The 12,842-nt window shown below is 38.1% G+C and overlaps 1 protein-coding gene across 4 annotated transcripts in view; it reads right to left on the bottom strand.

Moving 5' to 3' along the window:
• Positions 1 to 12,842, bottom strand: part of pip5k1b (phosphatidylinositol-4-phosphate 5-kinase, type I, beta) — a 95,148-nt gene that overhangs the window by 40,271 nt on the left and 42,035 nt on the right. For all 4 annotated transcript variants that reach the window (XM_031890766.1, XM_004910780.3, XM_004910778.4 and 1 more), the window contains exon 2: positions 7,386 to 7,454. In XM_031890766.1, coding sequence (XP_031746626.1) covers positions 7,386 to 7,454 — 69 coding nt within the window. The remainder of the gene's footprint in view (positions 1 to 7,385; positions 7,455 to 12,842) is intronic.

Here is a 12,842-nt window from a genome sequence, read left to right as displayed (position 1 = left end):
ATATATTTACATGTCAATTTTCAACAAGTGAGCTATTGTTTCATGTACTAAGCTGTCTTTGTGCTAGACTCCTCTTTTTAAGTAGCTTTGAAGGGACTGTAATTTTATATCTGAAGTGACAGCATCCATCCTATTCTGATTTACTGGGCCATGAAAGAAATGGCCCAGGTCTGTTATCATAAAAAAGAAAAACACTTGGCACAAAAACACAGACTTTTATTTGTTATTGCTTATATTTTTATCAAACTTACAATATTATGTGTTTTACAGATTAGAAAGTTGTACATCATAAAATAAACTACAGAGACCAAGATCTGAGACGCTGTAAAGTAAAACTCTCAACCAGACCTGATCTGTAACCCCCATTCTAGCTAACCCCCAAATAACAGCATTTTCTGCCAGGGCAGGGGTCTACCATACTAACCTGTAAATGTGCTATCAAAACCCGGTAATATATTTTTCATTGTTTTAATTTGTTTATTGTAATTGTCCTTAATTTCAAGTGATGACTTAAATGGCAATGCTAACTCTAAGGGAAACTAACTAGATATTGTGATTATGGCAGTTCTCACGGATCAATGACCTTTTATCAGAAACTTTTTGATACATTTACTACAGTGCTACATAGTTGATAATAGCATCAAAAAGTATTTTTTATGCATTTTATTACACTTTAGTCATGGAACTCCAAAATACACAATTACACCCCCAAGAGTGCCAGTGTTGGTGCTTTCAGTTGTACCCACTGAATTTAAAGGGGTTGTTACCTTTAGTATGTTATAGAATCTTATTCTTAGCAACACTTCAATTAGTCTTCATGTTTTATTGTTTTTAATTTGTCATCTTCTTCTACCTATTTCCAGCTTTCAAACTGGGATCCCTGGTCCCAGAAGTCAAAAATCAATTTTATTGTTATTGCTACTTATCATTACTTTTCTTTCTACTCAGGCCCTCACCTAATTATTTTCCAGCCATTTAAACCACTGCCTGGTTGCTAGGGTAAACTGGACCCTAGCAATCAGATAGCTGCTGAAATTCAAAACTTAAGAGCTGCTGAACAAAAAGCTAAAGCTAAACCACAAAAAAGGAAAAAAAAATGAAAACCAACTGCAAATTGCCTTAGAATATGGATGTCTACATCCCCTTTAATGGGAGGCAGTACATTAGAATTTGCTTGTAGAATGTGTGAGCTAACACGTTGAATATTTAGAGGTGCTGTCAGCATGAAGATATTTTCAACAAAATAGGAGCAAATCTTTTTTTTTCTATACACTGTTACAAGTATATAACAGCAATTCACATTTTTGTGTGTGCATTGTTGCATAATACAAAAGCACTGCTCCTTTGTAGTAATCCAAAGCTTAAAAGCTCCCAGCTAATTGCACGCAATCTAAATCAGTATAATGTCAGCTACAGGCTGCTCCAGCCATAGAGAATAAGAACAGATGCAGTACAGATTCTCCAGTCATTTGTTCAAGTTATTCCTTAAACATTCTCTATATCAAAGCAGAATGAAGGTAAACGTGCTAGATGGTGCCAGTTTGTTGTGGTGGAGTACCCTTTGCTTGTTACGGTGTTTGAAGAAGTCTTGATGTGTTGTTTTTAAATGGTTAGGATGGCAGGGAGACTACAGCTCACTTTTTTTTTTGTGTGGCTTGGGTGTGGCTTAGAAGCTAAGAAGGTGTGGTATTTTATACACAAAGACCCAAACAGCCCCCTACCAGCCCAATAAATAGTGACTGTCTATGGCATCTTACAGCAACCTCCCGTTTGTCAGTATCGGAGCAAATCAATTGAACAATCATGAACACATTCATTGTGACATCCCAAAGAAATCTGTGATTTACAACACACTTCATTATAACTAAAACTTGTATCTAAGTGTCTTGTGTTTGTATTGTATGGGTGTAAAGCTGTGTTCATAAACCCCTTTTTGCCCAACAAAGCATATCACAAAAAAATAAAGAAACACAAATATTTGAGTGACTAGTAATTCTGTAGCATTTTTGCCAAACATGAAATGAAATGATAAACATCCTCTTGGTTGACATTTTAAAAGTGTATTGTTTGATCACTTTCTGTCTAACCAGTTTGTCATTTGTACACAGTATATAAATCCACAGTGAAACAATTCTAAAAATAAAACCCAATGGAAGGTGAAGCTGTCCATTGTTTTTAAATGAGTAATATAAATCCTTGATTATTTTGATATTTTGATATGTCTACAGAAGGCACTTCCTTGAACTTCATGCTGCTTATGGCAGTTTGCGCAATACAGTCCAACTTGTGCAACTTGTAAGTGCCTCAGCGGCTATGACTGAAAATACCTACAGATCCCAGCCACTGGAAGCATGATGCAACAGCTGCAGTACTGACTGTTGCCTATTTCATGTAGTTGGGACTTAACATTGCCCTAATCATCTCCAAAAACAACAAATTCCCATGCTTATAATTTTGCTATCTGGATTATTGAGCATTAAAGTGGACCTGTCACCCAGACATAAAAAGCTGAATAATAAAAGTCCTTTTCAAGTTAAACATGAAACCCAAGTTCATTTTTTTAAATAACACATCCATACCCTTTATAAAGACATTTAAAAATCCCCGCTGTCAATCATATATTGCCTACCCCCCCTCTATGCCTTAGGCATAGAGGCGGGGCAAACAATACCTTTAGCTTTCCATTCAGCACTTCCTAGATGTCACTGCACTTCACACTTTTCCCCTCCCTCCCCATCACCTAATTATGCAGCCAGTGCGTGGGTATGGGCATTGTGTCCTCCAACAAGATTTTGGTGTCATGCAAAGCTTGCCTTACTAACAGTGTCCACAAAATGGCAGCTGCCTGCTTGCTGTGATTGAATAGTTCCAAGACTGAAGGCAACAAGATTTATATTTTCTGTATAGTGTAAATAAGGTTTACTTTGCTCGACTAGCACGATAGAAAAGAATTTGGAGTTTTTTCTTAGGGTGACAGGTCCCCTTTAAGGAAAGTAAGGAAAACACCCTGGATATAGTTACATAGTTACATAGGGTTGAAAAAAGACCAGAGTCCATCAAGTTCAACCCATCCAAGTAAACCCAGCACACACAACCCACACCTACCAATCTATACACATACATAAACTATATATACAACCACTAATACTAAGGGGCTGATTTACTAACCCACGAATCCGACCCGAATTGGAAAAGTTCCGACTTGAAAACGAACATTTTGCGACTTTTTCGTATGTTTTGCGATTTTTTCGGATTCTTTACGAATTTTTCGTTACCAATACGATTTTTGCGTAAAAACGCGAGTTTTTCGTATCCATTACGAAAGTTGCGTAAAAAGTTGCGCATTTTTCGTAGCGTTAAAACTTACGCGAAAAGTTGCGCATTTTTCGTAGCGTTAAAACTTAAAAGGTGCAAAGTTTCGCGTAAGTTTTAACGCTACGAAAAAAGCGCAACTTTTTGCGCAAGTTTTAACGCTACGAAAAATCGCCAGATTTTACGCAACTTTCGTAATGGCTACGAAAAACTCGCGTTTTTACGCAAAAATCGTATTGGTAACGAAAAATTCGTAAAGAATCCGAAAAAATCGCAAAACATACGAAAAAGTCGCAAAATACCGATCATTACGAAAAAAACGCAATCGGACTCATTTCGACCCGTTCGTGGGTAAGTAAATCAGCCCCTAAGTGTAGATATTATTATTACAATAGCCTTGGATATTCTGATTGTTCAAGAACTCATCCAGGCCCCTCTTAAAGGCATTAACAGAATCTGCCATTACCACATCAATAGGAAGGGCATTCCACAACCTCACTGCCCTCACCGTGAAAAACCACCTACGCTGCTTCAAATGGAAGCTCTGTTCCTCTAATCTAAAGGGGTGACCTCTGGTGCGTTGATTGTTTTTATGGGAAAAATGAACATCCCCCATCTGCCTATAATCCCCTCTAATGTACTTGTACAGAGTAATCATGTCCCCTCGCAAGCGCCTCTTTTCCAGAGAAAACAACCCCAACCTCGACAGTCTAACCTCATAGTTTAAATCTTCCATCCCCTTAACCAGTTTAGTTGCACGTCTCTGCACTATCTCCAGCTCATTAATATCCTTCTTAAGGACTGGAGCCCAAAACTGCACTGCATACTCAAGGTGAGGCCTAACCAGGGACCTATAAAGAGGCAAAATTATGTTCTCATCCTTTGAGTCAATGCCCTTTTTTTATACAAGACAGCACTTTATTTGCTGTAGTAGCCACAGAATGACACTGCTTGGAATTAGACAACTTGTTATCAACAAAAACCCCTAGATCCTTCTCCATTAAGGATACCCCCAACACACTACCATTCAGTAGATAGTTCGCGTTTATACTATTTCTACCAAAATGCATAACTTTGCACTTATCAACATTGAACCTCATTTTCCAGTTTGCTGCCCAGTTTTCCAATTTTGTCAAATCGCTCTACAAAGCGGCAGCATACTGCATGGAACTTATAGTTTTGCACAATTTTGTGTCATCAGCAAAAATAAAAACAGTACTGTCTATGCCCACCTCCAGGTCATTAATAAACAAGTTAAAAAGCAAAGGACCAAGGACTGACCCCTGCGGTACTCCACTAACCACACTGGTCCAATTAGAAAATGTTCCATTTACCACCACTCTTTGTACTCTATCCTTCAGCCAGTTCTCTATCCAATTACAAATATTATGTTCTAGGCCAATATTCCTTAATTTGATTATTAACCTTCTGTGAGGTACTGTATCAAACGCTTTAGCAAAGTCCAAGTAGATGACATCAACTGCCATTCCAGCATCGAGGTTCCTACTCACCTCCTCATAAAAAGTGACTAAATTAGTCTGGCAAGATCTGTTACACATAAAACCATGCTGACACAAACTTATAGTATTGTGAACTGCAATGTATTCAAGTACCCTATCCCTTATTACCCCTTCCAAAAATTTTCCTACTACTGATGTCAGACTAACAGGCCTATAGTTTTCAGGCTGAGAACGGGATCCCTTTTTAAATAACGGCACCACATTAGCAATTCGCCAGTCTCTCGGCACCATGCCAGACCTCAATGAATCCTGAAAAATTAAGTGAAGAGGTTTGGCAATCACAGCGCTCAGCTCATTTAATACCCTGGGATGAATCCCATCCGGCCCTGGACCTTTCTTTACCTTTACATGTTCAAGTCTCTTTTGAATTTCCTCCCGAGTGACCAATGCGTCAGTAGCTAAATTACTAGAACTGGGCATATTAAAAGGGGAGCCTTCATTAGCTGGCTCCTCAGATGTATAGACAGATGAAAAATAAGAGTTCAAAATTTCTGCTTTTTCCCCGTTCTCATCAACCAACTTACCCCCCCGTGATAATAAGGTTCCCACTCCTTCTTGCTTCATTTTTTTACTATTCACATAATTAAAAAATAATTATTCTTTGTCTGCAGATGTGTCCTTTTGTACTGGTATCCAAACTGCCTTAAAGAACATGTAAACCCTAAATTGTCCTACCATATATAAGAGTTGGGCATATCACCCCCACCCAAACCACACACTTTGTATTTCATATATCCCCTCCGTGCCCCATCACATTTTCCTAAAACAGCTTTCACCCAGCAGCCATATTGCCTCTCACACATCTTCAGCGAGATTAACATCTGCAACCAGCATATGTGCACTGTAAAGTTCATGCAATCAAAAGTGCACAGGCAGAACTTACTTTAATAAAAAGTCCCACTTGGATTGCGCCCTTTAATGGTTAAACTGAGCTCAGTACAGGAAGTCAGGAGAAAAAAACATGTTTCTCTAGCAGAGTGCACAGCTAGAGCAGAGTTTCTATGAAAACCAGCATTGCCACCTTCATTGGCAAAAAAAAATAGGTAAGAGTCCTCACATACACTGCATCTAGGTTTAGCAATTCTTTATCAAAGCAAAGCTGCAAGTGTGTGCAAGTACTCATTTACATTTTTATAAGGACTATGCACTGCGAAAATGCTGGTGCTTTATAAAGACTAATAGTAACAATACCAGTAAATCAGAATTACAGAGTTCTTGTACCATTAATACCAGCACTGTAGCATTCTTCCAACAGAACATTTTCAATTCATTCACTTACTGGACATGTTCTATGCTCTGACAAACAACTAAGAACATGCAAGAACCCTGACTGCAATAAATATTTTACTAAACTATACATCTGGTAAGAAGTTACTTTTAGAATGGTCCATATACAGAATATATATATGCACATATTCGAAGGCACTCAAAGCCAGAATATATACAAAAAGTCAAAGATATTTATTACTCCACACTCATCAGATCATGATCAGATATGAATATGATATGAAGTAATAAATATCTTTGACTTTTTGTATATATTCTGGCTATGAGTGCCTTCCACCATGTGCATAAATATTTTATGGTGAGCACCCAGCCTTTGACACTTGATTGGTAAGAGCAGTCAATGGAGGATATATATATATATATATATATATATATATATTATATATAGTATGTGATATCACAACAAAGGTAGGAAATGAAGCAGCAGATTGTTGGGACTAGAATACTTTTGGACACTTTTACATTACGGGTGTGACTCTGTATAGACTATTCCTGTCCTAGAGCAATGGCAATTTGAGAAGATAGTCTTATCATAAAATGTATGTTAAAACATATGTTAAAATCCATACAAAGAATGCTTAAAAGGGTCCTGTAAGTATAAAAAGCAGTATATGTCTGACTTTAAACATTTTCTGCACTACATACTGACCCCTGAAACAAGCCAGCTGATTAAAATACCTGGAGGTGAACTGACTGCATTATATCAAGTCAGACAAAGAGAACAGAACTTGCTAAACATATATTGCTTTCAGTTGCAAATGCATTAACAAAAACTGTTGGAAATGTGTAATTAATGTATATTTAAAATGTGTTTAAAACAGGTTTTGGTTGTATTTGTAACGTATTTTTCAAATATATGATAAGGCAAATCTTAAGACTTTCAATATCAACATACTTTGAACACAGTGTTGGACTGGCCCACAGGGATAACAGGAAAACTCCCCATAGGCCCAGGTGTTAGTGGGCCCTCCTGCTTCTAACCATTTGGCCTAATTCATAAATTATACCGCCATTTCCTATTTCTCTATGGGACTAAATATAAAGAAGATTAGATTATAGTATGTAAAGAAAAAAAAATGAGGAGAATATAGAGAGAGAGTGAGAAGTGGATGAAAAATAGTTTGAAGAGTGGGCCCACAGTGTAAGGTTTTCTGGTGGGCCCCTGGCATCCCAGTCAGACACTGTTGGAACAATTACTATTTATACAATTTGCTATAAAAATACTGTGGTCAAAAGTTTATTGAAGATTTGTCAAATTACACTCACTTTTTTATATGTTTTCTCTCCATTTGGTTTGTCGCTTGTAGAACTTCCATTTTCTGTTACTGTAGACATCTGTAGAATATAAAACAGTTATAGATACAGTTACCTGCTAGTACAAGGATACATTTCTTTTTAGTCAACTGCCTTCACTGGTGATGCATGAGTTGACTCCATTACCTTCTTTGTTCCATCCCATCCCTGTCGGGTTGTGCAAGCTCCGAAAAATGGAAGCTAACTACCCGCTCCACATAACACCTGACCCCGCTGCAGAACTGCCTGGTGTTTCATAACAATGAAGCTGCTTAAAATGTAATACAGAATCCCTTACATTCTTAGGTGTTTGGCAGGATTTTAAGGAGGGAGAAATCAATGGGGATTTACTCATTTTAAAACCTAACAATGAGGCCAGTGCCTGTCCTGTTATGCAGCACTAATGCCGCTTTTGGCTGCAAATCATGGAGTTACACCATGAAAATGACAAGCATTAGGCAACAAACAGCTTTTAAATCATTGGATATGCTCACTAAGCACAGAAAAAAGTAAACTCTACAAATCATTAAAATCTGAATCTAACACCCACATTCACAACAGCCTGCATAACTACTGCCTAAACCATGGGGCTGCGGGTAACACCAATAAGACATGAGAGCAGAGGTGAACCTGCACACTGAGCATGTATACACTCAGTTATTCACAACCTCAAACAATTAAGGCTGTTGTCTAAATATTTGACTGTTTGTGTACATTGTATGTTTTGATTGTTTTTATCCTGCATGATTTGCTAACTAATCGATGGGGTTTTATTCATATGCTGTTGTTGCTCATATTTGTATTGTGAACACTATAATGCTCTAAATGTTTAGACTTTCTAGTCTAAACAGGTTACTTGGTCTGGAGGGGTCAAGTTTGCATTTTATATACAGATTTCAACTGTATATCCAAAAGGGGTACACTTCTTGCTGTAAGTAACTGACTATGGGCCATTAACTTTCTGCATACTACGACTTGTTGAATAAGGTTTACATCACGTAAGTTGTTGTGGCCCTTATTTTTGTACAAAACAAAAAGTGAGGGCAAATGAAGCAACTTACTTGATACCCTTCAAAACTGTACAGTGGGAATTGCTTTAGTAGAGCACATCTGCGTGACTGTTGGCTGAAGACACAGCTGGACCTTGGCTGGGATTAGCAATGGCCACCTAGGGATGAATTCTGCAGAAATTCCCAGCATTTTCTCATCATCCAGAGAAAAAGTTGCAGTGATAAATCAGAAGGCAGTAGCCTGAAGTGCCATCTGTGTAGCACATCGTCTATGTAGAGGCAGGGACATAGTGTGCGTGAGAAAAAGTTACTCTAAAAAACAGTTGCATTCTTATTCTTTTTGAAGTGGAAAAATAAACCACATGGGCTTCTAGTTAAGAGACAGGAAGCTGAGCCACCTGAAACATTCTATTAATAACTGAAATGTTTTAGGCAAATTTTGCTAACTTTGTGTTGGTAAGACAAGAGGTACTTTTATTCTGAAGTAGACTGTAAGCTCTCACAGTATGAACCCTTTTGTTATGGTTTCCTTGTGATGCTGTTAAGTTTCCCATATGAACGCGTTTGTGATTGTAACCACTGTGGAACATATTGTGCACACCCACATACAGTTACTGCAGGCTGACAGTGGGATCATGCTTCATTGCTTACTTCTTGTGCATACACAAATGTTTTATGCTCTACCCTGAAACAATTCATTTATTTAATCACTGCAACAGCTCTATAAACAAATGCTGGTAATTACCACAGGGCTGTCCAACTCTTTCCAAGTAATGGGTTAATATTTCAGATGGCCACACAGCCAGAATATTCACATATTTTGTATAGCATACAAAAGTATTTAATAAAGCAGTGGGCATATAAATTCTTGTATTCTTATGTGCTCTCTGATTTCAGCTGAACAGCCTTGTGTTAACATATCACAAGATAAAGTTGACTTATGTGTTCACAGGTATGAATTTGGTACAATTTAAATAATCATGTTATTAGGAGAGAAGTGACGAAGAGAAGTGGAGAACATTAAATATAAATATATATATATACAGTGGAGGAAATAATTATTTGACCCCTCACTGATTTTGTAAGTTTGTCCAATGACAAAGAAATGAAAAGTCTCAGAACAGTATCATTTCAATGGTAGGTTTATTTTAACAGTGGCAGATAGCACATCAAAAGGAAAATCGAAAAAATAACTTTAAATAAAAGATAGCAACTGATTTGCATTTCATTGAGTGAAATAAGTTTTTGAACCCTCTAACAAAAAAAGACTTAATACTTAGTGGAAAAACCCTTGTTTGCAAGCACAGAGGTCAAACGTTTCTTGTAATTGATGACCAAGTTTGCGCACATTTTAGGAGGAATGTTGGTCCACTCCTCTTTGCAGATCATCTCTAAATCCCTAAGGTTTCGAGGCTGTCTCTGTGCAACTCTGAGCTTGAGCTCCCTCCATAGGTTTTCTATTGGATTAAGGTCCGGAGACTGACTAGGCCACTCCATGACCTTAATGTGCTTCTTCTTGAGCCACTCCTTTGTTGCCTTTGCTGTATGTTTTGGGTCATTGTCGTGCTGGAACACCCATCCACGACCCATTTTCAGTTTCCTGGCAGAGGGAAGGAGGTTGTCGTTCAGGATTTCACGATACATGGCTCCGTCCATTTTCCCGTTAATGCGAATAAGTTGTCCTGTGCCCTTAGCAGAAAAACACCCCCAAAGCAAAATGTTTCCACCCCCATGCTTGACGGTGGGGACGGTGTTTTGGGGGTCATAGGCAGCATTTTTCTTCCTTCAAACACAGCGAGTTGAGTTAATGCCAAAGAGCTCTATTTTGGTCTCATCAGACCACAGCACCTTCTCCCAGTCACTCACAGAATCATTCAGGTGTTCATTGGCAAACTTCAGACGGGCCTGCACATGTGCCTTCTTGAGCAGGGGGACCTTGCGAGCCCTGCAGGATTTTAATCCATTGCGGTGTAATATGTTTCCAATGGTTTTCTTGGTGACTGTGGTCCCTGCTAATTTGAGGTCATTAACTAACTCCTCCCGTGTAGTTCTAGGATGCTTTTTCACCTTTCTCAGAATCATTGACACCCCACGAGGTGAGATCTTGCGTGGAGCCCCAGAGCGAGGTCGATTGATGGTCATTTTGTGCTCCTTCCATTTTCGAACAATCGCACCAACAGTTGTCACCTTCTCTCCCAGCTTCTTGCTAATGGTTTTGTAGCCCATTCCAGCCTTGTGCAGGTCTACAATTTTGTCTCTGACATCCTTGGACAGCTCTTTGGTCTTTCCCATGTTGGAGAGTTTGGAGTCTGCTTGATTGATTGATTCTGTGGACAGGTGTCTTTTATACAGGTGACTAGTTAAGACAGGTGTCCTTAATGAGGTTGACTAATTGAGTAGAAGTGTCTAACCACTCTGTGGGAGCCACAACTCTTAATGGTTGGTAGGGGTTCAAAAACTTATTTCACTCAATGAAATGCAAATCAGTTGCTATCTTTTATTTAAAGTTATTTTTTCGATTTTCCTTTTGATGTGCTATCTGCCACTGTTAAAATAAACCTACCATTGAAATGATACTGTTCTGAGACTTTTCATTTCTTTGTCATTGGACAAACTTACAAAATCAGTGAGGGGTCAAATAATTATTTCCTCCACTGTATATATGTATTATATGGTACATTTTGTGGAGGGTAAACCATCGTAAATCTTTGTTATTCTCTATGGCATCCAGTTGTGGATGATACAAGGGGCGCTGACCAGGGCTGTATTTTGATATAGGCACCCGAGGGCCAATGCCTAGCTTTAAAGAGATACTGACACCAGAAATTAAACCTTTTGTGCTGGAAGTTACATCACGCACAGCTGTGCATGTGACGTCACTTCCACAAGATAGGGAGACACACTTACTTCCAGAGACTATGATGGCACCAGACCTAAATACAGCTCTGGTACAAACTTTTAAATATATATATATATATAGTGCTTTCCACAAATAAATTATACACACTTTTTTTTCCTTTACATTTTTTATGACTGTAGAGTGGAGAGGTTTTCCAAGATTTAACTGCAAGAATACAAATAGGCTGCCAAACTGTAGAGCCATCATATTATTGTAAGGAAAGTTTACACTCTCAATATTTAGAGAACCATACTATAGTGTTATACGGGCAGCAAATATCTAATTAAATGAATGGAAAATTGTTAACCATTAGGAATGGCATTTTGATCACCACAGTTATTCCTGAGAGGGCTATGTGAATAAAAACTCCATATGGACCACTGGTTTTATCCAGTAATTGTATTTTTTGTCTTTAGTTCCAAGACATACATTGGTTGTACATACCAAGGGATGAAAGCATCATGATACAAAAATAATATTTCAAAGATTTTTTTTATTTCAGGTTAAAAAAAAACGCAATAAGGAATATCAAATTAAGTGCCCACACAAAGGGAGTGAGGAGATAATTCTGAACACTGATTTTTACCCAAAACACTAATTGGGATGATGTATGTTTGTGATGTATGTGTATATGTGATGTGCGAGTCACTTCTGCTCTAAAGGAGAATTATACCCCCGGGCTATAAAAAGCCCTCTTAACTAGCACTGCCTTGACCCCCCTCACCTCGCTTAAACTGTGCATGCGCAAGCAGGGTCCGTGTTGGTGGTGAAACCCAAAGACTGTTTACGTGCAGGGAAAATGTCGGCCAGGTACACAGCTGCGCTACTGTGCTCTTTTAGCTTGGGGTTAGCGATAGGGACAGTTTTAAAAGTTAGAAACAATGCCATAAGGGAGAGGTGAGGGGGGGTCAAGGCAGTGCTAGTTAAGGGGGCTTTTATAGTCCGGGGGTTTAGTTCTCTTTTAAGAGCAGATACGTATAGAAATTCCAGATTGGAGATACACATTGTATACAGTGTTAGCATATAAACTAATTCCCTGACTGTGCTTCACAGAGTTAATTTGTGAGCTGAAGTTAGAAAATCATACCATGTTACCATATTATTCTTTTCCTGTGAAGCAGGCTGAAGCAAACACTGTTTTTGGGAATTAGTATAAAAATATTTTGCTATGATCAATATCTGCTGAAAAGGATATGATTGTATTTAGTGAAAATTGGGAGAAGGTTATCTACATTTATATCTAAAATATAAAAAATATCTATAACAAAGACTGAAAATTTTAGTACAGGTATGGGCCCCATTATTCATAAAGCCCATAATCATTTTTTATCAAATAATTTACATTTTTATATACCTTCAATGAGAAAAATAAGTGCATTGTACACCCTAACCAAGATATAATTAATCCTTATTGAAGTCAAACCAATCCGATTGGGTTTATTTAATGTTTTCATTATTATATGGAGATCCAAATTACAAAAAGACCCTTTATCTGGAAAACACCAGGTCCCCAGCACTGCG

This window comes from Xenopus tropicalis, chromosome 1 (genome assembly GCF_000004195.4).
Source record: "Xenopus tropicalis strain Nigerian chromosome 1, UCB_Xtro_10.0, whole genome shotgun sequence".
NCBI lineage: Eukaryota > Metazoa > Chordata > Amphibia > Anura > Pipidae > Xenopus > Xenopus tropicalis.
Note: the sequence above shows the minus strand (reverse complement) of the source record. Positions and strands in the feature narration are given on the sequence as shown.